Source organism: Diceros bicornis, chromosome 10 (assembly GCF_020826845.1).
Source record: "Diceros bicornis minor isolate mBicDic1 chromosome 10, mDicBic1.mat.cur, whole genome shotgun sequence".
Taxonomy (NCBI): domain Eukaryota; kingdom Metazoa; phylum Chordata; class Mammalia; order Perissodactyla; family Rhinocerotidae; genus Diceros; species Diceros bicornis.
Genome location: NC_080749.1, coordinates 80790364 through 80817725, shown reverse-complemented (window position 1 = coordinate 80817725; position 27362 = coordinate 80790364). Strand labels below are relative to the sequence as shown.

At 37.2% G+C, this 27362-nt stretch overlaps 1 protein-coding gene across 2 annotated transcripts in view; it reads right to left on the bottom strand.

Annotated features, from left to right (window-relative positions):
* The window catches only part of LOC131411002 (cytochrome P450 20A1), a 53369-nt gene that overhangs the window by 13576 nt on the left and 12431 nt on the right, over positions 1-27362 (bottom strand). Inside the window, exons 5-9 of one of the 2 annotated variants that reach the window (XM_058549642.1) lie at positions 17838-18005; positions 11731-11809; positions 7318-7433; positions 6547-6601; positions 3479-3599 (exon numbers count right to left, since the gene is read on the bottom strand). In XM_058549642.1, coding sequence (XP_058405625.1) covers positions 3479-3599; positions 6547-6601; positions 7318-7433; positions 11731-11809; positions 17838-18005 — 539 coding nt within the window. The remainder of the gene's footprint in view (positions 1-3478; positions 3600-6546; positions 6602-7317; positions 7434-11730; positions 11810-17837; positions 18006-27362) is intronic. The other variant, XM_058549643.1, reaches the window with a different exon arrangement.

Here is a 27362-nt window from a genome sequence, read left to right as displayed (position 1 = left end):
AGTCCACGTGGGTAAAGATCTAAACAAATAAAAACATCTCTAAAAGTACCAGAAGAAAACTCAAAACAATATTTTTATAATTTTTGAGTAGGAAAGTCCTTTATTTTTAAATGCCAGAAACCATAAAGAAAAATACAAGTAATCTGACTAGGGAAATTTTTTCTTTACATATTTGCAATCATCAGAAGTAAAATTAAAAGACAACTAGGAAAAATATTTACAGTAAATATATCCTTAATGTAAAAAAGCTCTTTAAAAATCTATACTTAAAATAATCAAACACCCCAATAGAAACATGGAAAGAGAATATAAAAAAGCAATTCACAGGGACGGCCCGGTGGTGTAGTGGTTAAGTTCACATGCTCTGCTTCAGCGGCCCAGGGTTCACAGCTTCAGATCCTGGGTGCAGACCTACACACCGTTCATCAGGCCATGCTGTGGCAGCATCCCACATACAAAATAGAGGAAGACTGGCACAGATGTTAGCTCAGGGACAATCTTCCTCAAGCAAAAAGAGGAAGATTGGCAACAGATGTTAGCTCAGGGCCCAATCTTCCTCACCAAAAAAAAAAAAAAAAGAAAAAAAAGCAATTCACAAAAAAACATACAAATGACCTAGAAATATACGAAATGATACTCAACCTCATTAACAATGGAAAGACCAGCAATCAAAGCAATTTTTTTTACTTCCCAGGGTAGCACAGATGAAAAAGAATGACAATAGACAATATTAATGAAAAATGATAAAAAAAAAACACACTCATATCCAGTTGGTGGAAGTATAAATTGGTACAACCTTTCTGAAGGGTAACTTGGCAATATATATAAAAATATTAAGTGTGCATCACAATGAGAAGAATAAAAGCTAAATGTTTTGAAATCCTGCCATGAGTCAGTCCTGTTAAATACCTTCTATGCAGTATCTCTCCACTTAATCCTTTTAAGAACCTCATGGATGCTGCTGTTATTCTAATTTTACAGATTTAAAAAAATGAGGCAGTTAAGATCACATAGCAAGTAAGTAGTGTTGACAGGATTCAAACCCAGGTCCATCTTAGTTCATAGCCCCTAAGCATAAACACTCTACCATTGCACATATCCTTAAATAATAATCTCATTTCTAGGCCTCTATTAATAGAAATAATTAGAAATATTAGCAAAGATGTAAGCATAGGAATGTTGATTGTTTATAATACCTAAAAATAAAAGAGGAAACATCCTTCCTTTCCTCTTTGAACAAATATTTATTGGGTACCTACTATGTTAGATACTGAGCTGCAACAGTGAACAAGACCAGATACCCTCAAAGGAATTCAAAGTCTAGCTGGCAAGGGAAGGGAGAGAGGAAGGGACATCAAGGATGAACAATTTAAAAAGCACAGTAGCTGTGAGGCTACAGAAGTTCAGGGCATTAAGGAACACATGGCAGGAACACCTCACTAGAGATAGGATTTGGCAGAGAAGCAAACACTTAGGATGAGACCTGCGGAAAAAAACTAGAGTTAGCTAAAGGACAGAAGAGAGAATCTAGATAAAGGAGTGTCTGCAAAAGCCAGGAGATAAGAAAAAGAGTTCTGCACCTTTAAAGAAACAAAAGAATTTCAGTAGAGCCGAATCCAAGGGTATGAAGAGGGACACGTAACAAGGGATAAGGTGGGAAAGGAATGCAAGGCCTAGCTCTCGAAACGCCTCGTAAGCTATGTTAGTGAGTTTAAATGTTATCTTAAAGGCAACAGGAAATCACTGAAGGATTTTAAACTGGGGAGTCATCTGATTAGATGTGACTCCCCAGATATAGAAAGATCACTAGCACAGTGATTCTCAACTTGAGCTAAACATTAGAATCACCTGAGCAGCTTCTGACACCTTCTCACACCCAGAGATTGTTGGTTTGCGATTGGTCCCAGGTTATCTGTATTTTTAAAGCACCCAAAGTGAGTACGGCGTGCAGTCACAGGCTGCAGTAGCCATCTGGAGAATGGACTGGAGAACGCCAAGATCCAAGGCTGGTGAAATATGCCAGGCAAGTTGATGGCGGTCTGGATAGAATGGGGGCAATGAAAAGAACTAGAACTAAACTTCCAACTAGAAGTTGTTTGGAGATTAGTATCAATAGAACTTGATCACTGATTGAATGTGGTAAAGTTACTACATGTAAGAATACTGTCCACAAAAATATTTAGACAAAAAATGGAATTTATAGAAGAGTTATGTTTTATATTTTAAAATGTTTTTAATTTTTTTCTTTTAAACACATGTATATATGCATAGAAAAAATCTGGAAAAATATGTAAAGATAGTTCTCTTTAAGGTACATTTACAAAGGATCTTCACCTTCTACTTCATAAACTTCTGTATTATAAAAACTTCAAAAGACAAGTATTACTTTTAAAATTAAAAATAATTATATTCAATTTAATAAATAAAACTTCCAACATTGTGAAGAACCTGTAACAGAAGTCTCCCTGCGAAACCCATGACTTCGAATTCTTTCCAATGGCTGTCTCCCTATCTTCTTTTCTATACTACTTGCAAGATGCTCCAAGGTAGGGTTGCTTGCTACTCAGTCTCAGACTCCAACCCTCTAAACATTCACAGCTGCTATTTTTTTAAATCTTTTTACTAAGGCATTACTTACATATAAAAAATTCATCTATTTTACCTGTACAGTTTGGTGAATTTTAGCAATTGTATACAATTGTGTAACCACAACCACAAGCAAGATATAGAACAGTTCCCTCACTCTAAAAACTTTCCTCGTACTGCTTCGTAGTTTGATCCCTTCCCCATTCCTGGCCTGAGACAACCACTGATCTGCTTTCTATCACAATACATTTGCCTTTTCTCGAATTTCACCTAAATGAAATCATATTGTAGGCAGTCTTTGTGTTTGGCATCTTTCACTTAGCATAATGAGATTTATCCATGTTATTGTGTGTATTGATATTGTGTTACTTTTTATTACCTGGTAATATTCCATAACACAGATACACAATTTGTTTATCCATTCACCAGATGAACATCTGGACTGCTTCCAGTTTTTTGCTATTATGAATAACATTGCTGTGAACGTTTGCATAGGTCTCTGTGTGGACATATGTTTTCATTTCTCTTGTGTAAATGCCTAGGAGTAGAACTGTTGGGTCATACGGTAAGTGTATGTTTAACTTTATAAAATTCTGCCACAGGGTTTTCCAACAGGATGTACCATTTTGCACTCCCGCCAATAAGTTATGAGTGCTCCACTTACTTGACATCACTGATACTATTTTACACAGGCTAATGCAAAGGTTTCCCACAACTACTTTATGATTTTAAAAAGCAAATTAAATTACCCATTAAAATCTGTATGTAAATATTTTAAGTACTGTTAAAATATTTAGCTTTCCTAGATATTAGTATTAGCTTTAAATTAGATAGTTAAACAAGTTCAAATTTACTTTTTAATGATCTCCTCTTCCTTTTATTGTATTCTTACCTGAGCTGCTCAATTTTTTCTGGAGTAATAGGACCCTTCCCAAAAACTTGGTCTATCTCTTCATATAGTTTTTTCTGAACTTCTTCAGAGGTGGTTAAAAAACAGATTGCCCAGGTGCACACTAAGTGAAAATTTATATTAATAACAATGAAAATAGCTAATTCATAATTTGAATGCAGAATAAGAAAAATCTTACTTTTTTTTTGCTATTTTCTTTTTTTTCTGATACAGAAGATACATAAATTCTACCAAAAAATAAAACAAGATTGTTCGCAGGATTTGTACTTCATTAAATAGAACATGCATATTTACAGAATACTAAAAGAGATAGTGCAGTTTAGAAGACTTCTTTCTTAAAACTAGCAAGTAACCTAAGCTACTTAATGCATTTTACCTTAGGTAAAACAGTAATGATAATAAATAAACTTTACGTCTAGGGGAGTCTTAAATGTTGATAACTGTGATGGATTGTCTGTTTCACTCAACCTTGTAAAATCAAAAAATTGATGTATCAGTTCATTCAGGAGCCCTAATTAAATGCTTCATACCAATCAAAGTAGCAGGAGATTTACCTATAAATCAATATTCTAAATTTTTATTTGTAATGGTGGATACACTGGCTCCAGAACCGGGACTGGTTATTGCTTAGGACAGTGGTTCTCAAAAATCACCTGGGAGTTGGTTGATGGCACAACACCACATCCACAGATTCTGGTTCAGTAGGTTTAGGGTGAGGTCCAGGCACCCATACTTCTAACAAATAACAGAATTATTTTGATGAACACCAAAATTGGAAGATCACTAGCTTATGGCTTACTTTTGCTTAAAGTGGCTTATGGATTATATTCACTTAGGAAATGAAAAGGTAAGAAAATTACATGATCAACATAAAACAGAGGAAATAGAGTAGTTATATTTCCTTTAGGAATCCACTGGGACTACAACTATTCAAAGAATGGAACCATCCTTGGGCCGGCCCCGTGGCTTGGCGGTTAAGTGCGCGCGCTCTGCTGCTGGTGGCCCGGGTTCGGATCCCGGACGCGCACCGATGCACCGCTTCTCCGGCCATGCTGAGGCCGCGTCCCACATACAGCAACTAGAAGGATGTGCAGCTATGACATACACAATCTACTGGGGCTTTGGGGGGAAAATAAATAAATAAATAAATAAAATCTTAAAAAAAAAAAACACAGAATGGAACCATCCAGATATACAGTACCTCTTTCTCTAGATTATGCTTGAGATGACTCTATCTACAGATCTACATTTTCTACACCAAGTACTTTTTAAAATGTGTTTAGTAATTTCTATCTCTACTTATTAATTACCTCTTTCCTGAACTAAGTGCTGACTTAAATTTGTTTCAAAGTTAATTTTTTTTAATGTTTGCCTAATTCACATATTATCCAATTCCTATGCCTGGATATAATTCACTTTCTGCACTAAATATTATTATCAATAAAATCAATAGCTACCTGGTACTCAATTATTATGATAATTTACTTTGAGTAAATTATCAGAGTTCATAAAAAGCACATGAGTAACTACCTGTCTTTTAACTTTTTCCTACACATGCTTCTTTATTATGGCTTTTGAGTGAACTGTAGAATTTCTATTTCACAAGGAGTGATGTGAAAACTTGTGCAGTGTACAATATGTAAATGTATGCAATTTTACAACAATATATCGTAATATACAACACTGAAAGATTAGCACAAGGATTTGCATACAGTAGACACTCATATACCCTGCTTGACTATATTATCACTTAAAATTAATATAACTGTCCAAGCTTAATAAACTCAAACATTGGTTCTTGACTGGGATAGCTTAAAAATGTGATTTTAAGCCGTTGAACATTCTTTAATTACAACACTGAACTAAGACACAATTTTATAGCTGAAAGACACCGTGCAGTCGTCTAGAGCTAAACCCGTATTTCAGAAAAGGAGAAAATGCAGAGGTAAGTATCTTGCTCAGAGCTAACAAGGAGCAGACGAGAGACTTTAATTAAGGTTTCCTGCTATCTGCCTCTCAAAAACTTCAGAAGTGCCTTAAACAACAACCAACCCACACGCAAAGAAATAGCAATACTCTGAAAATTCCCCCCAAAAACTGCAAATAAGATTAAAATATTAACTCAACCTTGGAAATGATCACTTTTTATGGTATCCAGAGCACACATGATTCAGACTTTTTGAAGGTCTTTTGCAAAGATGTATTCTAATGTAATAAATTTTTTAAACAAGTTAATCTCTTCTTTAAAAGCTTTAATACATTATTTTTGACACATGCTTACCTAAATTCCATTTAATCTATAATGTCTTAACATCTGTAGATGGCAAAAATTTTACAAAGAAGAAAAATTTATGGGAAGTTTACATTTTACTCACTGTTTTTAAGAAAATTTCCTTAAACAGAAAGAGTTGGAAATGAAATCCTTCAAATGAACATAAATTTTTTAGATTTTAAACTCATGTTTTAACACTTCCTTTAGCATTTTATATTAGTATATTTTTATGGATATACACAAATTTTTATAAATACTATATGAAAGAATGTACTCTGCTAAACTAGAAACCAGTAAGGAAACTTAAGAAGCATATCATACATTTTAGAATTTTAAATAAAAATAACCTTCACTTCCACCAAAAGAGGAGTTCTTTTAAATCATGATTTCTGTGGCCTATATCCTCTGTTGGCAGACCTTAACAATAGCAGACTGGATTGGAGTCAAAGTGAAAAGCCACAGCAGGAAATTGAAAAGCTCCCTGCTCCGGTTGGAAAGGTGTCAATAGCAGTTCATTTTAAAGGCACTAACTAGAATTCGGAATCCATAAACTGTGTCAAGAAACTTATGGCAATGTTCAGAGGTGGCACAGAGCACCTGGGGTAAAAAAAAAAAAAAAAAAAGGTCTCCGTGTGAAAAAGCCTTTCAGACAAAGAGTGAAAAAGAGAGGAAGGGAAATTATAAAGAGGTCTTGCAAACAGTGTTACCTTTATTTTAGAATAGCTTTCCCTTTGTATATTTTATAATCTATCTCAAAAAGAAATCAATTTATACTTACATTTTGCAGTTATTATGCAACTGGCCAGAGAAAATATCATACTGTCTTCTAGGATCTAGGAAACAAAACTAAGTTTAGAAAGGATGAAATGTAAGGTGGCCCGTATTAGGCCCTACACTAAAATAATCTAGAGTATAGAATTAGGGTCAAGGAAAGGAAAAAAGTATATTATTTATTTACGATGTTTTTCACTTAAAAAACATCTATATAATGTAAATAACCAACCTAAATACGGCATTGCCTCTTAGATGCAGTAAACATTGTAATATTACTGGCTCATGATACATTTTTGCAAACAAACTGGCTCAGTCCTATCTTTCTGGCTTGGCCTGGTGCAGCAACGAAGCCGCAGGAACAGAGAAGAGCCTGATTCAACAGACGGGGTGGCAGTAATGGCTCCGCCCTGTCCTTCGCCTACCACCACCACAAACAGTGGTGTGCTGGGGTCAGAGACACACACTGGCGACAAGCCAAGCTGCCACACCTGGTCACGGAGGCACAGCAGCTTAGTCGATAAAGCTTATACAAGTCCTCCTCTCTTATGATCAGAGAATTTTCGTTCAATATTTGCTTACCCAAACATTAAATAATATACAGCTGCTTCAAAGAGCTAAATAACAGGAACTAAATCTTGTACTATTCATGGATGAGGTACAATAAAAGAGAAGAAAGCCACTGAATTGTGAGGGCATCTGGATTAAGTGAATAAAAAGCACATTCTATACATGTGTGATTATCTTTTATTTGATAAACATTTAACAATTACATCACCTGTTGGTCATTAAGGTTCCCCTGTACTAAGGAGTCAATGAAAACATGTTGATTGAAGTTCATTCCTTTTCGTTCTTTTATGATTTTCTTTAAAATAGATTCTAGTTGCATAAGGGCTTAGAGAAAAACAAAAAAAAACATTTTAGAATATAAGCATTTGTGAAGATTGAACATTTTTAATATTTCTGTACAATGTTACTATGTGCAGAATAAAACTTCCAAAAGAAAAGAATAGTAACTAACAATTTTAAAAAAGCTAATTTATGTTTAAAACATCTACTTTCTTTTCCTTCTCCTTTCTGCTAAATTTAACATACAAACAAAAAAACAAATTATATGCACAATTTAAGGAATAATTATAAAGGAAGGAAAAGTCAAGAAGCAGAACAATGCCAACACCTTAGAGGCCCCACCCCCACAGACCGCTGCCCTAATATTATCCACTCTCCTTCTAAATTCTGTCCTCTTAACTCCACTCATCTCCCAAATCAGGCATCACTCACTTAGGGTCAGAAGTAGATGTGAAACAATCACAAAACTAAATTTCTGAAACCTAAAGGATACAGAATAAACTGATATCCAACAGTCAATAAAATTACCCAAAGAGGGCCGGCCCCGTGGCTTAGCAGTTAAGTGCACACGCTCCGCTACTGGCGGCCCGGGTTCGGATCCTGGGCATGCACCAACGCACCACTTCTCCGGCCATGCTGAGGCCGCGTCCCACATACAGCAACTAGAAGGATGTGCAACTATGACATACAACTATCTACTGGGGCTTTGGGGAAAAAAAAAGGAGGAGGAAGATTGGCAATAGATGTTAGCTCAGAGCGGGTCTTCCTCAGCAAAAAGAGGAGGATTAGCATGGATGTTAGCTCAGGGCTGATCTTCCTCACAAAAAAAAAAAAAAAAATTACCCAAAGAGCATTTCTCAGTCCCCATCTTACTTGACGTATCATAGCATTTGACGATGTTGATCACTTACTCTCCAAGAAACACTTTTGCATCTGGCTCCCAGGATGTCACAGTTTCCTCCGACTTACTGCCTGCTCATCCTCAGTCTCCACTGTCGATTCCTTCTCATCTCTCAAATTTCTTAACAATCGAATGTCCAAAGTCTGGGCTCAGTTTCTGAATCTCTTCTCTCTTTTTTTTTTTTTTTGTGAGGAAGATCAGCCCTGAGCTAACATCCGTGCTAATCCTCCTCTTTTTGCTGAGGAAGACCGGCTCTGAGCTAACATCTATTGCCAATCCTCCTCCTTTTTTTTTTTTTTTTGCCCCCCAAAGCCCCAGTAGATAGTTGTATGTCATAGTTGCACATCCTTCTAGCTGTTGTATGTGGGACGCGGCCTCAGCATGGCCAGAGAAGCGGTGCATCGGTGCACGCCTGGGATCCGAACCCGGGCCACCAGTAGCGGAGCACGCGCACTTAACCGCTAAGCCATGGGGCTGGCCCTGGATCTCTTCTCTTTTTCTATGTACATTCATTACCTTGGGGATCACCAGTCTCAAGCTTTAAATACAATCTATGTATTGAACACTCCCAAATCTGTATTTCCAGGCAGGACCTCTTTCCCCTGAACTCTAGACTCATATATCTAAAAACCAACTCAGCATCTCCACTTGGATGTCTGAAGCATATTAAACATAACACATCTAAAATTTAACTCCTGATATTTCCTCCCAAAACTGGATTCTCCCACAGTCTGCCCCATCTTACTTCCTAAAACTTCATTTTCCAATTACCTTGGTGTCTTCTCCTTTCTTATACCCCACATCTTTCAGCCAATGTTGGTGGTTCTATCTTTAAAATTCAGAATTATTCTCCTTTACTCTTTTTCTCATTCTATATTTTTTGCTGCCTGCCACCTAGTCCAAGCCCCTAAAAGCTCCCTACTTAGTCTCTCTTCTTTTGCTCTGGGCTCCTATAATCTATCACAGCAGCCAGAATGATCCTTTAAAAACAGAATTCAGATCATAACTCCGCTCAAAACCTTCCAGTGGCTTCCTATCTCATAGGAACAACCTAGTCATACAATGATCTACAAGCCAGCTCTACAAAGTCTGTCCCCCACCCCAATCTTTCTGGCCTCATCTCTTTCTACTCCTCTTCTGACTTACTTCACTCCAGCCATACAGCTCCCTGTTGTACCTCAAATACATCAGCAAGAATCCCACCTCAAGGACTTTGCAATTACTTTTTCTTTACATGGAATATTCTTCCTTTGGACATGCCGATATCCACATGATCTGCACTAACTGGTTTCCTTATCTCTTCCAAGTGTTTGCTCAAGTCACCTAATCTTAGTGAGGACTTTCCTAATAACCTTACTGAAAATCACAACCTCCCGACCCCTAACATGCCCCATCCTCATTCCTGATTTAATTTCTCCATAGTACTTTTCATCTTTTAACACACTATTCAGTTTACTTATTTAGATTATCGTCTGCCTCTTCCCACTAGAATGTGGTGCCACAAGGACACGAATTTTTGTTTGTTTTGTTCACTGGCATCTCCCAAGCACCAAAAACATACCAGGATGTTACAGATCTTCACTAAATATTTACTGAATGAATATAATAACACATTGGTGATTAAAATGAGAAATTATTAATACTGTAATACAGTGGTTCCCAAACTTTGCTACACATTAGAATTAGCTACAAAGCTTTTTTTAAAAAAACTGTAAAATATAAGAAATACAAGTCAGACCTCATACCAATCAAATCCAAACACTTAGGAGTGGAAGCCAGGCTTCAATATTTTTTAAAAGATGCAATGTGTAGCAAAGTTTGGGAACTACTGTGTACATTCTCAACCCCTTAAGTACATCAGAATAATGTGGAGAGCTTTCATAAAAATATCTGATGCAAGGGCACTTCTATCCCAGATTCCAAATAAACTGGTCTAGGGTAGAGCCTGATCTCCAGTTTTTTTGTTTTAAGTTTCCAAAGCAATTCTAATGAACACACCAGGTTGAGAATTACTCACTTAAACAAAGGAAGCACTGATCCAGCCATGGGATTCCACTCATATAAATACCAAAACATAATCATTTTCAATAAAAGCTCAAATTTGATCTATGCCCATGTTACAGCCCAAGGAACATATCATGCTAGATAATCTACTTTCAATTCAAATCAAAGAATATAAATTTAAATTTTCATTTTATACTAATTGAACCAATATTTGTAAAACATTTTTTATTAAGGGGAATTAATCCAAATGCATCCATCAAGATAATCAGAATGGTAATGAAAACGAGATAGCAGAAAATGTATCAGTTAAATTGGTTATTCTGGACTTATGTTGGCTATCAAGGGAATCACTAGAATGGGAAGCCCCATGAGGACAGGATTTTTGTCTCCTATACATAGAATACTGCCTAGCACAGATAGGCCTCAATAAATATTTGTTGAAAGAATAAAGGAAGAGAATCCTGGGAAGTAATACTATTATATGTGGAAAATAATCCACTATCCCAATGTAGCCTATGTATTTTAATTTACCCTGCCTACTTCCAAAAAAGAAAGTGAAGCAGCTCAGAATAAAGATATTAAAGCATCACAATCATTAAATTACTGACAGAAAATATAGAACAAAAAGAAACGAGAGACAATAATTTTTGGGAGGCATCTTAAACTAAGATTGCTATTTCTCTGTGTAGATTTTATAACATTGTAACCAATGCAAACAATTTGAAAATATTTTCACTCAATGTTAAAATGGCAAAAATTTTTTATGTTGCTACATTTACAAATATCTATACAATAATCATGTTGATATTATTTCCTTAGCAATTTCTATATTGTTGAACATTTAGATTATTTCTGGTTTTCTACTTGTAGAAATAGCACTATCAAAAATACTCATGAGGGCCGGCCCCGTGGCTTAGCGGTTGGGTGCGCGCGCTCCACTGCTGGTGGCCCGGGTTCGGATCCCGGGCGGGTACCGACGCACCGCTTCTCTGGCCATGATGAAGCCGCGTCCCACATACAGCAACTAGAGGGCTGTGCAACTATGACATACAACTATCTACTGGGGCTTTGGGGGAAAAAAAAAATAAATACTCATGAATATTTTCTTCTTTTAGATAATTTCATCTGTTATTTATAACTCTTATATGTATTGTCAAATTGCTTTCCCAGGATGCACTCTTACACTTTCCATTAACCCTGCAGGCTATACCAGCTCTACAGCACCTTCATTCTGCAGGGAGTGCTGGAGTTTCATTTACTAACTCACTGCTTTTTCTTTTTTATTTAAGAAAAACTTTGATTATAGGAAAAGTAGGGAAAAAAAACACAAATAAAAAATATACATGACCTATAATCTCATGATTCAGAGATAACCCTATTAAAATTGGGGCACATATTCTTTTGTCCTTGTGAAAAATTAAGAGTGGCGACACTTACCATCTTCATATTGTTTTTTCCGAGTTGTACTTTTATCAAGGGATCCATCTAGAAAGCCTTTTCCAATCTCAGACCAAACCTGAAAATAGGAAAACATATCTATTATCCAATAAGTAGGTTTTCTAAATAATACCGAGCAATCTAAGCTAATAATTAAGGAACTCCTGTCTCACCAACAGATCTGAGAAGTAAGTTCTCCCTTTTAAGTGGGCTGCATACTCATTTATTCCATCGTCTCTGAGGATAAGGCAGAAATATATTTTAATAATTTCAGTGAAGGCATTTCCAAATCAATTATAATTGGAAAGTCAAAAGTTCCTTTTCTTTAAAAGGAGCATGAATGGGGAGGAAAAGAACATGGCAATAGAGTCAATTCTCAATTTTTTATTATAATTGCACCAGTGGATAAATAAAATTCATAAGGAATTCCAAATTTTTACTTCACCTGTGATACTGATAAGCATTGGCTGAGATCCAGAAAAAAGTTAAAAATTAGTCAAGGTTTGGACACAGTAAACAACAGAATAGGCTTCCAATTATTTCAAAATTGGGTAATTAGCCCCTGAAAAAACTTTAACTTGTTTATTATTCAAAAGTTCTGAAAGAACTTGGGGAAAGAACACAACACTTATTAATGAATGCTAAATATTGAAAAATCATTAATAGAGTTCAGAGTCCTCAACTCTTACCTAACACAGATAAACCTTTCAGAGACTTAAATGTAAAAAATTAAACTATAAAAGTACTGTAAAAAGGTATAGTAAATGTTTATATTAGGAATACTCTTAAAGCAAGAAAGGAATTTCTAAGCATGACACAGAGATCAGGGCAAAAATTCACAACGAAAAGTTGAATTCATTTAGCTACTCCAACACAGCAACAAAAAGCTGAACAGACTGAAGGAGTCAAGAACTCTTCTTGGCCCGCTAAGACATGGGAGAACTCGGGGCAAACTGAGGCCCCCAAGACTGGAGAGACAGGAAAAAACAGGGAGTCACGTCTTACTGGAATAGACTCACAAGCGACAACCACCTTAGGAACCAGTGCTGGGGTGGGAAAACCTGAACTGTATTGACGAACTGCTGGAGGTTCAGTAATATACAACTCTGAGAGTTAAAAACTCCTGGGGGACCCAGTCATGGGGGGCTCCCCAAAATATTGTGAGATTTACCTCCAGGAGCTTGACCAGGTTCCCATGATATATATTGAAGAAAAATCCCCTTGGGCTTCCAGCAGGGGGATTGAAAAAGGAACCAATGTGAAATAAGCCAGAGCACTCTGCTCTTAACAAGGCCTGCCCTCAGAGGAAGGTAGTTAGCCAGAGCCTAACCTGCTGGGGTATTATCAGAGCCTAATGGACCTGGGGAAGGGAAACATCCAACTCCAGTCAGGCCTGGCCTTCCACGTGGGGGAAAGGAAATACCAAACTCTAGCCTACTCTAGCCATCTTGTCCCACCTAACAGGGGAGAAAAAAACTGACAAACTCTTGTGAGGGCCGGCCCCGTGGCTTAGCGGTTAAGTGCGCGCTCCACTGCTGGTGGCCCGGGTTCGGATCCCGGGCGCGCACCGATGCACCGCTTCTCCAGCCATGCTGAGGCTGCATCCCACATACAGCAACTAGAAGGATGTGCAACTATGACATACAACTATCTACTGGGGCTTTGGGGGAAAAATAAATAAATAAAATAAAATAAAATAAAAAAAAAAGAAACTCTTGTGAGGTTCACAGTCCAAAGGCACTGGCTCACTACAAGACTAAGACCTAATCACAGGACTACGGAATGCTTCCCCTTTCCCCACACCTCACCACCACATCACTAAAGGCCTATTTACACGAGTTTCTTCTACCCAGTAGATCATGCCTAGCTTTCAAGAAAAAACTACAAAGCATACCAAAAGGCAAAAAACATAGTTTGAAGAAACAGAGCAAGCATCAGAACCAGATGTAGCAGGGATGTTGGAATTTTCATACCAGGAATTTAAAGCAACTGTGATTAATATAGTTAAATTAAAATTTTAAACAAGTATGATTAATATTAATAAGGGCTCTAAAGTATCCTTAGGTAAAAGATAAAGTAGACAGCATGCAAGAACAAATAGGCAATACAAGCAGAGAGATGGAAATCCTAAGAAAGGAGCAAAAAGAAATGCTAGATATCAAAAAACACTGTAACAGAAATGAAGCATGTCTTCGGTAGGCTTATTCCGTCACAGCTTAGGAAAGAATCTCTGAGCTAGAGGACCTATCAATAGAATCCTCAAAAGCAGTTTCTTAGAAAACTAAACATACTCTTACCATATGATCCCGTAATGGTGCTCTTTGGTATTTACCCAAAGGAGTTGGAAACTTATGCCCACACAAAAACCTGCACACAGATGTTTCTAGCAGCTTTATTCATAATTACCAAAACTTGGAAGCAACCAAGATGTCCTTTAGTAGGTGAATGGATAAACTATAGTACATCTAGACAATGGAATACTGTTCAGTGCTAAAAGAAATGAGCTATTAAGCCATGAAAAGACATGGAGGAACCTTAAATGCATATTACTAAGTGAAAGAAGCCAATCTGAGAAAGCTATATACTGTATGATTCCAACTATATGACATCCTGGAAAAGGCCAAACTATGGATACAATAAAAATATTAGTGGTGGCCAGGAGTTGGGGGTCGGCGGGGGGAGATGAAGAGGCAGAGTACAGAGGATTTTCAGGGCAGTGAAAATACTCTGTATGATATTATAATGATGGATATTTGTCACTATATATTTGTCCAAACCCATTGAATGTACAACACCAAGTGTGAACTCTTAGGTTAACTATGGTTTGGATGATTATAATTTGTCAATGTAGGTTCATCCTTGGCAAAAAATGTACCATTCTGGTGAGTGATGTTGATAATAGGGAGGCTATGCATGTGTGGAAGCAGGGGGTACATGGGAAGTCTCTGTACCTTCCTCTCAATTTTATTTTTTTTCCTCTCAATTATATTTTCTAAAATTGCTTTAAAAAAATAAAGTCTTTTAAAAAAAGCACTATACATAAAAACAAAAGCAAATGAAAACTAGAGATAAAAATAAAGAGCTCCTGCAGATCAATAAGAAAAAGAAACACCACAATAGAAATATTGGCAAAGGACATGAATACAAGTGTTCCACAAAAATATTAAATGATGTTTAACCTCACAAACAATAAAAGAATTATAAGTTTTTTGTGTGTGTGTGAGGATGATCAGCCCTGAGCTAACACTGGATGCCAATCCTCCTTTTTTTTTTTGCTGAGGAAGACTGGCCCTGGGCTAAGATCCATGCCTGTCTTTCTCCACTTTACATGGGACGCTGCCACAGCATGGCTCAACAAGTGGTGCATCGGTGTGTGCCCGGGATCCAAACCTGTGAACCCCGGGCCACCGCAGCGGAGTGTGAGCACCTAACCGCTGTGCCACCAAGCTGGCCCCAAAAGAATTGAAAGTTTTGATTATGAAATATTTTTTACTTATTAGATAGGCAAATATTTAAAGGATCAATAATTCTCAATGTCAAAAGCACAAGGAAAGAGCACACTAATGTTGGTGGGAAAGTAACTGAGACAATGTTTTTGGAGGGCAGTTCAGTACGCAACCAAATGTGGGGTGTACATTTTTTCACAGTTTAACAACTGTGAGGTCAATATGCATCTTACAACTGACGACATCTTCCAACTGCTGTCAGCCAGGCAGCAGCCACGACGCAGCTGTCACTGCTTCTGCATTCACAAACTGGTTATTATTCCTGTGCATGACTGGACAACAGCAACTCCTTGGTGCTTCAGACGTTAAAAGATCATCTCAGGAAGGATTTTAAGCCACAGCCGTGGGGTTTGTGGTCTGAAAACTTTCCTTTAATAACTTCTAGTAACATTAAGAAAATAGCAGATTCCTGCTAAAATACACAACCTGAATCTACTCAAACCTAAATTGAGGGACATTCTACAAAATAATTGGCTTGTACTTTAAAAAAAAGTCAAGGTCAAGAAAGAAAGAAAAGCCGAGAAACTGTTCCACATTAAAGAATTTTGACCACCAAAAGTAAAGAAATCTGAACATGAGCTCTGGATAATACTATTGTATGAACGTTAAATTTCCCAAGTTTGAAAACTATGTTGTTGCTATATAAGAGAATATCCTTGTTTTTAGGAAATAAGAGACTGAAGTATTTAGGGGGAAAGAGGCAAAATCTCCACTTTACTCTCCCATGGTTCACATAATGGGGGAAGGAATGAATAGCTAGACGGGTAGACGGATGGATGGACAGATGGATGAACAGACAGACAGACAATGAATGACAAAAGCAAATGAGGCAAAATGTAAACAACTGCAGAATCTGGGTAAAGGGAAATGGGAGTTCCTTGTACTGGTTGCAACTTTTCTGTAAGTTTGAAATTATTTCTACTTTGAAGTTACAAGGAAGGAAAGAAAAAGGAAGAGAAAGAAAACGCCAGCATAAAATAGGTATAGATAGCAGGGTAGAATAAAATCTTGGAAACGACAGTGAAGGTCTTGTTTTAAAAAATGCTCTCACCAACGTGAAAAAAATCACATATCAACTGAGTCAAAAATTGATTCTTCATTAAAATACGAAGACATTTTAGGAATTCCTTAACCAATTTATTTCACCTGCGTACAAAGAGTAGTTTACTCTAGGAAGTAGAACTTAGAGTGATTTTTCCACTTTTATTTTTACACTCCTGAATATATGAATGTTTTATAAGAAATGTATATTTTTTAATCATCAAACAGAACTAAAAAAAATTTTTTTTTTTCCTGAGGAACACTAGCCCTAAGCTAACATCTGTGCCCATCTTCCTCTATTTTTTTGTATGTGGGATGCTGCCACGGCGTGGCTTGATGAGTGGTGCATAGGTCCGCACCCAGGATCCGAACCTGCAAACCCCGGGCTGCCAAAGCACAGCGCACGAATTTAACCACTACACCACCGGGCCAGCCCTACTAATAAAATCATTTTAATGGGAAAAAGTATAATATTAAACAGTGACAGGCTGTTAAACCACAGTTTCTAGTGATTTTCATTTTAAACACACTATCTTGATAATTTAACTTGTTTTTACACATTTGAATAAAATAAGGAATAACTTTCTCAGAGATTCAAAACACAGTAAATGACATAAGTATGATTTGAACCAAACAAATTTAATGTTAAGCTTGATAAAAATAGAAAATAAATAAATTCCACATGTGAATCTAGAAAAGGCAAACAGTAAATCAATTTTAGACTGAATTAGGCTTTCTTCAAATCACATTCATTTTATTAGCATTTTAATGCTCCATTGGCTTTGTTTAACTTCTTTCTATATAGGACACAGTCTAGTTCTATTAAATACAGTTTTTTTCTTTATTCTAGAATTCAGTATTATAACATATTTGCTAAGTATTAAAAGAAAATTTCTTTAGTCATGCAGTTTTTAAATTTCAAAAAGTAATTGCTGGGCCGGCCCCGTGGCTTATTGGTTAAGTGTGCATGCTCCACGGCTGGCGGCCCGGGGTTCGGATCCCGGGCGCACACCGACGCACCGCTTCTCCAGCCATGCTGAGGCTGAGTCCCACATACAGCAACTAGAAGGATGTGCAACTATGACATACAACTATCTACTGGGGCTTTGGGGGAAAAAATTAATAAAATTATAAAAAAAAAAAAAGTAATTGCTTAAAAGACTTATTTCTTAAATTTTTAAAAAGACAACAATTATCTTTGCATGCACTGTTGTTTTTAGCCCAAAACAGGGAAATTCTATACTACAGAATCTTTTTTTTTTTTTTTTTTTTTTATTTTTCCCCCCAAAGCCCCAGTAGATAGTTGTATGTCATAGCTGCACATCCTTCTAGTTGCTGTATGTGGGACAAGGCCTCAGCATGGCCAGAGAAGCGGTGCGTCGGTGCGCGCCTGGGATCTGAACCCGGGCCGCCAGCAGCGGAGCGCGCGCACTTAACCGCTAAGCCATGGGCCGGCCCTGTACTACAGAATCTTAAACTGTCTTCTTGAGAGGCAAAGTCTACATTATTCAACTATCCAACTTGATGAAAGAATAATTTTAAATTTGGCCCTACACTTACTGTGCCATGATTCTTCTGGAAGCGAATGACTTCCTGGTCGTCTTCAAACGTACTACCCATTACCATCTGTGTAACAGACTTCATAGCAAAACCAAGCATATGCTGGCAGAGGGGTACATGCTGGGACTCTGGGTAGGAGAGCCATTTATCTAATAATTCTTCTGAAAGCTGAAAGACAACAGAAAACCACAATGATTTACTATTTCCCCTCGCTAAATCTTAGAAAAAATTCAGCAAAGAGATTCATTTCAGAGTACACAGTTCAACTCTGTAATCAAAGTAAGCATTCAGGTGTTTACTTGCTCTGTCAGGCTAACACGGCTCCACCTATACCTACATCCTCAACTGCTCAGGTTCAGAGTCTGTGAAAGGGCTGAACTGCAAAGCAAAATGAACAACCACAACAATAAAAACAGAAAAATAAATTAACAGATCACAGACTGGAAACACCTTAAACCTAATGGAAATTAAGAGACTAAAATCTTAGTATCTAATTAAAAATAGTAAAGGTTCACCACAGAGTGCCTACGATTCAGTAAACAATCAATAAACATACGAATATATAAAAGTCCTAGACATACTGCAGTGACAGAAACCTCTCAGGGTCTCTTGGTCATCCTCTCATTCAACAAACACTTATTAAATCCCTTGTGGAATAAAAACAATGCGTAGTAAAAAGATCAAAAGCTTGGAGTCAGAAAAACCCTGGTTTTACTTCTGGCTCTGTCACTTAGAAGAAATGTGACTTTGAGCAATTTGTTTAACTTTTCCAAGGTTCAGGTGTCTCAACAGTTACATGGAGATGACATCTCGTACCTTGCATGGTTGCTGGGATAATTATACCCATGTCACATAATGCAGTAACGGTTTTGTCAGGTAATATATATAATGCCCCTTTCATGTTAGGAACTCAAATTTAAGTTCCTTTCCCATATCAATTCCATGAAAGTTTTGACACAGTATAAAGGGTTAAAATTAAATTTTGTGAGAAACAGAATAAACAATCAAAATGAAAAGATTAGCACTGCATAGGTTTACACCTACTTAAAGCGAAGTATATGGAATATAACACTTTTTTTTTGGAGAAAGGAAAGGAAGCCTTAATGATTCCACAGTATGAAGATTAATGAATTGAGCCAGTTAATATACTTTAAAAGAACTCTGAGACTTGGGTGAAGTATGAAGAAAACAGGAAAATAATGATTAAAATGGAACATAAATATATAATTAAAAAGTTACTTTTGTGTTACTAACAAAATAATTCCACGTACTTTAAAAAAAGTTAGAATTCTATAGTTATTAATGAAGTCACATAGCTTCCTTTATACTAAAAGATTAAAATAAGATTTTGGAAACAAACCATTAAAGCAAGGTTATTTCTAGGTAAAAACAGAAGAGCCAATATAAATTCTACCTATAGGTAACAACAGAGTTCTGAATGTGAAGGTAAACAATGGGAAAAAAAAGCCTTCCTGTAGAAAAAAATAAAACATTAACAGATATAAGATAAACCCATAAGATTTCCTTTCTGTAAATTTTTTTTTTTTTTTTTGGTGAGGAAGATCAGCCCTGAGCTAACATCCATGCTAATCCTCCTCTTTTTGCTGAGGAAGACTGGCTCTGAGCTAACATCTATTGCCGATCCTCCTCTTTTTTTTCCCCCCTTTTTCTCCCCAAAGCTCCAGTAGATAGTTGTATGTCATGGTTACACATCCTTCTAGTTGCTGTATGTGGGACGCCGCCTCAGCATGGCCGGACAAGCAGTGCCTTGGTGCGCGCCCGGGATCCGAACCCAGGCTGCCAGTAGCGGAGCGCGTGCACTTAACTGCTAAGCCACAGGGCCGGCCCCTTCTCTAAATATTTCTAAATATTTGCTTTCAGAAAACATTATTTTTCTTAATGCATGGGATTTTTGCCTCAAAACAATTCTAAGAAAAATACATAACTTGCAACCATCTCACCTTCATGCACAGAAACAGGAAGCCCAACCGAGTGTCAGTGTTCACTCACTGAGATACTGAGCTGCCAGACCTTCCCTTCTTCATCCCTCCCTCTGCTCCTGAATGTCTGACTCTACAGAGGCCTTTCTAAGTCGTCAGGCCTAACGCCATGCGATAAGCGGGCACCCTCAGCATTTACAGCCTTAGTGTTGAGCCATTTGTCAGAATTTATTCCAAGTACCACACGTTAATGCTGAGCCTTGATCTTTATGCTTAAGGTAGAATTTTTAAAGTGTGCATTCCATTGATTAATTTGTTCATTTAACTTTCACAAATGGTTACATTGCTGTCTCATCATTAAGTACACACGTCTTTTTTCCACAGATTAGAAACGCCACTCATTATACATTGAAGTCCTATATGAATTTGGGACTAATTCTGAACATTGTCTATTTCGTTGATCTACACATATGCCACTATCGTAGTTTTGAAAATTTATTTTATCTTTATAATGTTTCCTATTACTATTCTCTTTTAAAATGATCCGGAAGAGAAAAAGACTTCCAGAATGGTGAAGTGAGGACCTTGGTGATCTTGCTCTCCCCCCAAAACAATGAAAATATGTGCAAAATAATGAAACAACTAAAACCAGGAGGCCAGCCTGGTGATGTAGGGGTTAAGTTCACATGCTCTGCTTCGGCGGCCCGGAGTTCGCAGGTTCAGATCCCAGGCAGGGACCACCACACGGCTTATCAAGCCATGCTGTGGCGGAATCCCATATAAAGTAGAGGAAGATGGGCACGGATGTTAGCCCAGGGCCAATCTTCCTCAGCAAAAAGAGGAGGATTGGCAACAGATGTTAGCTTAGGGCTAATCTTCCTCACAAAAAAAAAAAAAAGAAGAAAACAAACAACTAAAATCAACCATTTCAGTACTATGCAATTAACCAAAACTCAGAACCCACTGAGAAAAGTCAATCCAACAGAAACAACTGAACCTCAGTAAGACAGTGGAGTCTGCGATGTTTCCATCTCCCTTCTCTCCGCAGCTCAGGAGCATGGCAGCCAAAAGCCAACCGCACTGCAGACAACAGAAAGACCTGACATCTTTGGATGTTAGTTCAGGGAGAATCTTCCTCAAGCAAAAAGAGGAAGATTGGCAACAGATGTTAGCTCAGGGCCAATCTTCCTCAGAAAAAAATAATAATAATAATTGAGAAAAACTAAAGACCACGATACGCGGAAGGGTATTCTTTCATGGATTGGAAGATTCCATAATAGGTAAAGGTAACTTTATACAAATCAAGTGAGCTACACAGTCACCTGGTTTAGGTAACTAAAGGTAACATTACAGTATAAGAGAGAAAGGATGATCTTCTCAATAAGTTATGCTGGGTCAACCAGATAACCATATGCAAAAAAATGAATGTTAACCCCCTTCCTCATTCTTTACACAATAATAAATACCAAATGGATTACAGATCCAAGTGTGAAAGGTAAAATGTAAAACTTTCAGAACAAAACTTAGACGAATATCTTCATGACATTAGGATAAATAAAGATTTCTTACATAGGACACAAAATGCAGTAACCATAAAGGCAAAAAAATAAGTTGTACTACACTAAAATTAGTATCTATTCATTAAAAGACAAGCTTAAGAGCACACAAAACAGGCCACAGTAGAAAGTACTTACAATATACACGTGTGTGTCTGTGTGTGTGTGTGTGTGTGTGTGTGTGTGTGTGTGTGTATTTCCAAAGTTCTTTAATTCAGAATTTTTAAAAACCTCTTAAAAATTAATGAGAGAAAACCCAAAAGAAAAATAGGCAAAAGACTTGAAACAGACCAAAGTGAACTTCCGACTGGCCAATAAACAAATGAAAAGATGCTCAATTTTATTAGCCACCAGAAAAATGCAAATTAAAGTCACAATGCGATACCCCTATACATCTACCAAGACCAAGGAACAATGAGGAGGCAGAAAAAGTGGAACTCTCATCCAGTGCCATGGGGCTGTAAATGGTAAAACCACTGTGGAAAGTGTTTGGAATCACCTACTAACGTACCAATTCATTTAATCCTTAATACTATGAGACAAGTAACTGTTATTATCCCCATTTTACAAATGAGGAAATGTGTCAACAGAAAAAAAGTAACATGCCCAAGGCTACACAACAAAAACCAGAGTTCCTATTCCAACACAGGCAGTCCCACGAAGAGCCCAAGCTCTCAACCACTATGCCTCTCTCTACATAAGTAAGGAAGATAAGAAAATATATCCTCAGGGTAACCAACTATGTTCATGTCGGGTAAGAAGGAAACTACAACCAGAAGACTGATGAACTTCAAAAACAGAAGGTGTTGAGGGGCTGGCCCTATGGCCGAGTGGTTAAAGTTCTGTGTGCTCCTCTTCAGTGGCCCAGGTTCGTGGGTTTGGATCCCCGGCACGGACTTACTCCACTTGCATCAGCCATGCTGGGGAGGCATCCCACATACAAATCCCACAAAAAAAAAAGTAGAGGAAGATGGGCATGGATGTTACCTGAGGGGTAGTCCTCCTCAAGCTAAAAAAAAAAAGAGGAAGACTGCCAGCAGATGTTAGCTCAGGGTGAATCTTTCTCACCATACAAAAAAAGGTGTTGAGCCAGCCCTGATGGCCTGGTGGTTAAAGTTTGGCATGCTCCACTTCAGCAGCCCGGGTTCAGTTCCCAGGAATGGAACCACACCATTCATCTGTCAGCAGCCATGCTGTGGTGGCGGTTCACGTGGAAGAACTAGAAGGACTCACAACTAGAATATACAACTATGTACTAGGGGTTTGGAGAGGGAAAAAAAAATAGAAGGTGTTCTGAGATTAAGGGTCAATATGTGGGCCAAGAGTAGATTTAGGAGTAAGAAATACAAAGTAGTAAAAAGTCTGCTATGAGAAACTCAGAGTTTGAGACGGGTTCCAACATTTAACAGAAGGAATGCTTTTACTGAGCATAACTATAATATTTGGTAAAGACCTAGTATTTGATAACCATTAGACATAAACCTTCTGAAGGATAGCTTTTTATATTGGTAATTCTACTACCTAGCAGTGTCCAGCAAATCTTAGGTACTCAATAAATATTTAGTGAATTTAACAATGCTCTTTTTCACAATGACTGTCCTGCCTCTATTCAAAGAATAAGTTATGTTTCTGACAGAGAATAAGAACTCTCTCAAAAGTTATCATTAGATACCTCTTTAAATATTCAATTCTCTCTTACTAGTAATGTGTGTCATAACTGTATATGTAAAGTCACTGAACATTAGATATTTCACTTTATAAAATTTGGCTTTTTACAAAGTTTTTGGTTTTTAAAAAAGAAAAAAATCTGATAAAAAATACTCAACAATGCAGAGTGAGCCTTAATCCAATATGACTGTGTCCTTATAAAAAGGGGAAATTTGGACACTGAGACACACACACATACACAGTGAGACCTCCTTATAAACATGAAGACACATATTGCGGTGATAAATCTACAAGCCAAGGAACACTAAAGACTGCCAGCAAGCCATCAGAAGCTGGGAAAGATGCATGGAACAGATTCTCCCTCACAGTCCTCAGAAGAACCAACCCTGCTGACACCTTGATCTTGGACTTCTAGCCTCCAGAACTGTGAGACAATAAATTTCTGTTGTTGAAGCCACCAAGTTTGTAGTACTTCGTTATGCCAGCCCTAGCAAACTAACAGACAATCTTAAAATCATCTTCCCATGTCAATAAACAAACGTCTTTGCCATCTTTCTTAATGTTTTCATTCTAATCCACTTAAATAATCTTCTACTATTGGACATTTAAGTATTCTCCAACTTTCACTACAACAATCAATGCTTCAATAGGCATCTTTGTACATGCATCTATTTGTTTGGTTTCTTGAGGTATGAAAATTGCTGAGTTAAGAATTAGCCATTTGTTAAGCTTTTGATACATATTGCTGTGCTTCCCCGCACAAAGCATGTACCAATTTACACTCCGAGCAGCAAAATCAAAGTGCCCATTTCCCACACCTTTGACAGCACTAGGTGTTGTCATTCTAAAAAAAACTCTGTCAGTCTAACAGGTAAAAAATATCTCAACATTGCTTTGTCTTACTTTGTTGTTAACTATTGGTAGAGTTTAGACAAATTTAAATATTTAATGGCTATTCACATGTTTTCCTCAGTGTACTGTGTGTTCACTCCTTTAGCTATTTTTCTATTGGGGCTTATATCTTTTTCTTAATAATGTGTAAGAGCTTTTTGCACATAGCTGGTTTTTAAATGAAATCCAGGGTATACCTTCCTTCAGTTCTGAGTGATAGGTAGTCAAACAGTTCTCTGGTGACCATTCCTTTGTAAGACAATACACATTTAAAAAAAAAAAAACCATAAACGGTATTCCCAAACACCAAATTTGGGACTCAAATGGTTTCCTAAAAACCTATTAAGACAATATGTCACTCAGATTTTATTGTGAGTATCTCCCCACAGTATCAGATTACTGCTGATTATTTAACTAACAGAGTAAATATTTTCAGCCTATTCTGGTAAAGTCTTTTTTTTTTTCAGCCATGACCACAAAAATTCTGTTACCAATACTGTCACTTGTATCACACAACTGCACTGTGATTTGCTCATGGCTTAATCCACTTGTTTTGCACAGTACTCTACAAAACAATGCAAATATTATAAATGATTCATGCAGGATTTTTCTCTAGGCACGCATATCAAGTAGATCTGCTAGAGGATTATGTGAATCTCTTTTAGTTTGTGAATCTTGACTAGTTTATATTGAGTGGGAATTCTAACAATCTGTTGATGAGTTTCATTGATAGTACAGTATTACATATTGACTTACTATTGGTAGAAATGTCCAAATCTACGATAAATGCTTTCATTCCTAATAGATTTCTACGAATAGCCCTTCCAATTTTGTCATGTGTGATAGATGTACATTTACATGAAAGACAAAACTACCCAGTGGTTAAATAACAAGAATGTGTCTATGCTGAAATATTCTTTTACCAGCTATAGTTATATGACATATAAATCACATATTTATGATATATAAACTGTAAAGACCCAACAAATGTACACTATTAATCTTATCGTGTGTCCTGAATAAGATACAATATAACTTATAGACTTCTTCAGAATGTTCATATTAAAATAACATGCTAATTTCAACTAACATAAAATTATATTACAGAAAAATAAGTCTTGAGATAAAATTCTACCTGGAGGCAGACTTACAATTCAACAAGTAAGATTCTGGAGTACATATCAGTTCTTCAGAAAGAATATAAACTTTCCTTTTGAAAAACGTCTTTTGGTAATTATTCAGTAATTATTGTGAAATTATTAGAAGGTCAGAGAAGCAAATGATTTTTAATTCCACCATTAGGTGGAATTAGAATATTATTGTGACGGCAATACTCAAAAAAACATTAAAAAAAAGAAACAGAAAAAAAAACTAGCAAGCAAAACTACATTCCAGGGTAGCAGAACCAAGCTACAGAGAAGTGATGGGCGCGACGACTGGGATGGAATCCCAGGCCCTCCATCCACCAGCCGTATGACGCTGGACAAGTCACTGCCGCAGCCGCAGCTTCTTCACCCGTCAACAGGGGGAAGTGACAGTGCCCACCTATAAAGTTCTTGTGAGGATTAAACGAGTTCATACAGGCCATTAAACCGATGAACTCAGTAATTTTGGCTATTAACATTATTACTAAGCTGTCAGTTAAGAAGATTTTGTACAAAAGTTATAAATTTTAAAATCCAGAAAACCTTATTACATCAGAATTTAGCCCAAAAGTCACAGAAGTATATGGGTTGAAGCACATAGAAGAGAGAAGTTACACTCACAGAATTAGAGTGGAGGTTTACACACTGTCTCGGAGCAGAGATGGTCAGGGCAAAAAGGAGCCAGAACTCATAGGTAGGGGTTTAAGAGGATTAGAGAAGAATCAGAACACAGAACTCAGACCTAGACCCCCCCCCCCCCCAAAAAAAAGGCAAAAGGTTTATTGCGTCAATATGAAGTATACAACTTATTTTGGGGTGATAACTCCAAATAAAACTAACCAAGGGGCTATTATACCCTAAACACTCTTAGGCCCTTTAAAAAGCATGTCCTTGTTGGTATGATGTCTGGAATTTGCTTTAAAACAATCCAGACAGAGGACAGGAGAGGAAAGCAGGGGTACAGATAAAATAAGATTGAGTTTGATAACTGTTAAAAGTTTAGTGATGAGGACACAGATGGTCATTTTACTCTGCTCTATTTATGTTTCTTTAAATTTTCCATGATTTTAAAAACTATTTAGTTTACATAATATGAGAGTAAGTGGGACCTGGGGCGTGTTTGTGCATTTGTGAGTGAATGTGGCTTTAATCTCCAAGAGTAGAAAGGACTTCTATGTAACCCTCCAAATGAGAGAGATATAGGCCCATCACCTATCAAAACCCTGCAGGAGAGAGGGAATGCATTAGCCAAGTTGGAAACACTGATAAGGAGGTGCAGTTTCAGCAGAGCAGGAAAAACATAAGCAAGGAGAAATGCTAACAGAACAGAAGAATGTGGGAGAAAAAAGCAGCAAACAAATGACAGGAAAATCTACTTATCAAGGAAAGGGGAAGGAACTGTATTTCTTGAGTAGTTAGTGTGTTCTAAGACCTGCTGTTAGGTATTTTACATCCTTATCTCATAGAATCCTCATAGCAAATTTGTAATGTGGATGCTATTATCCTCAATCTAAGATGAGGAAATAAAAGCTCACAAAGTCCAAGTAACACGCAGACAACCACGCAAACACCAAATGACAGAAGCAAGACACAAAACCTCTTGCCCAAGCTTAATAGTCTTTGCACTATACAACAATCTCTTCCCCGAGGAGCTACATTAAACATACAACAAAATAAATAGCTTTGTTTGAAGTACAAAGATTAGGGAAAAGGGGAAGCAAAACACAATCTAAGAAAGGAGAGAGATAAGAAAATTGATTTGACTTTGTTATGTAGCACATCCAGGATGTTAAGGTAGTTCAGCGAGGGTGCATGGGGAAGGAAGCAAATTAAACTGGAGATTGGAAGAGGAGTTAGCCAGGCAAGGTGGGAAAAATATTTCTGGGGAGTAAATAGCAAGAATAGACCCATAGAGACAAAAGAGGAGACAATGAATTGAGGAACTTTAACTTGGTCAGTACTCATTCACTGATGAAATAAATATTTACTGAGGGCCTATTCTACACCAAGACTCATGTATAGTAATCAAAATAGAATAGTCTCTCCCATCACGGAGCATAGAATTTAGAAGACAGAAATTCAAAGAACTACACAATATGTAATTACAAACTGGGAAGTGTTGTGAAGGAAAAGCAGAGTGTTATGACAGCATCTAAACGGGGACCTACCTAGGGATAGTGGGATGATTAGAGAGAGCTTCCCTGGGGAAGTGACATTTAAACTAAAAGCTGAAGAATGAGCACCCATTAACCAGGTGTGTGGATGGTCAGGGGAGACAGTCAAGGTAAGGGGAGTAGCAGATATGGAGGCTTGGGATAGAGAACA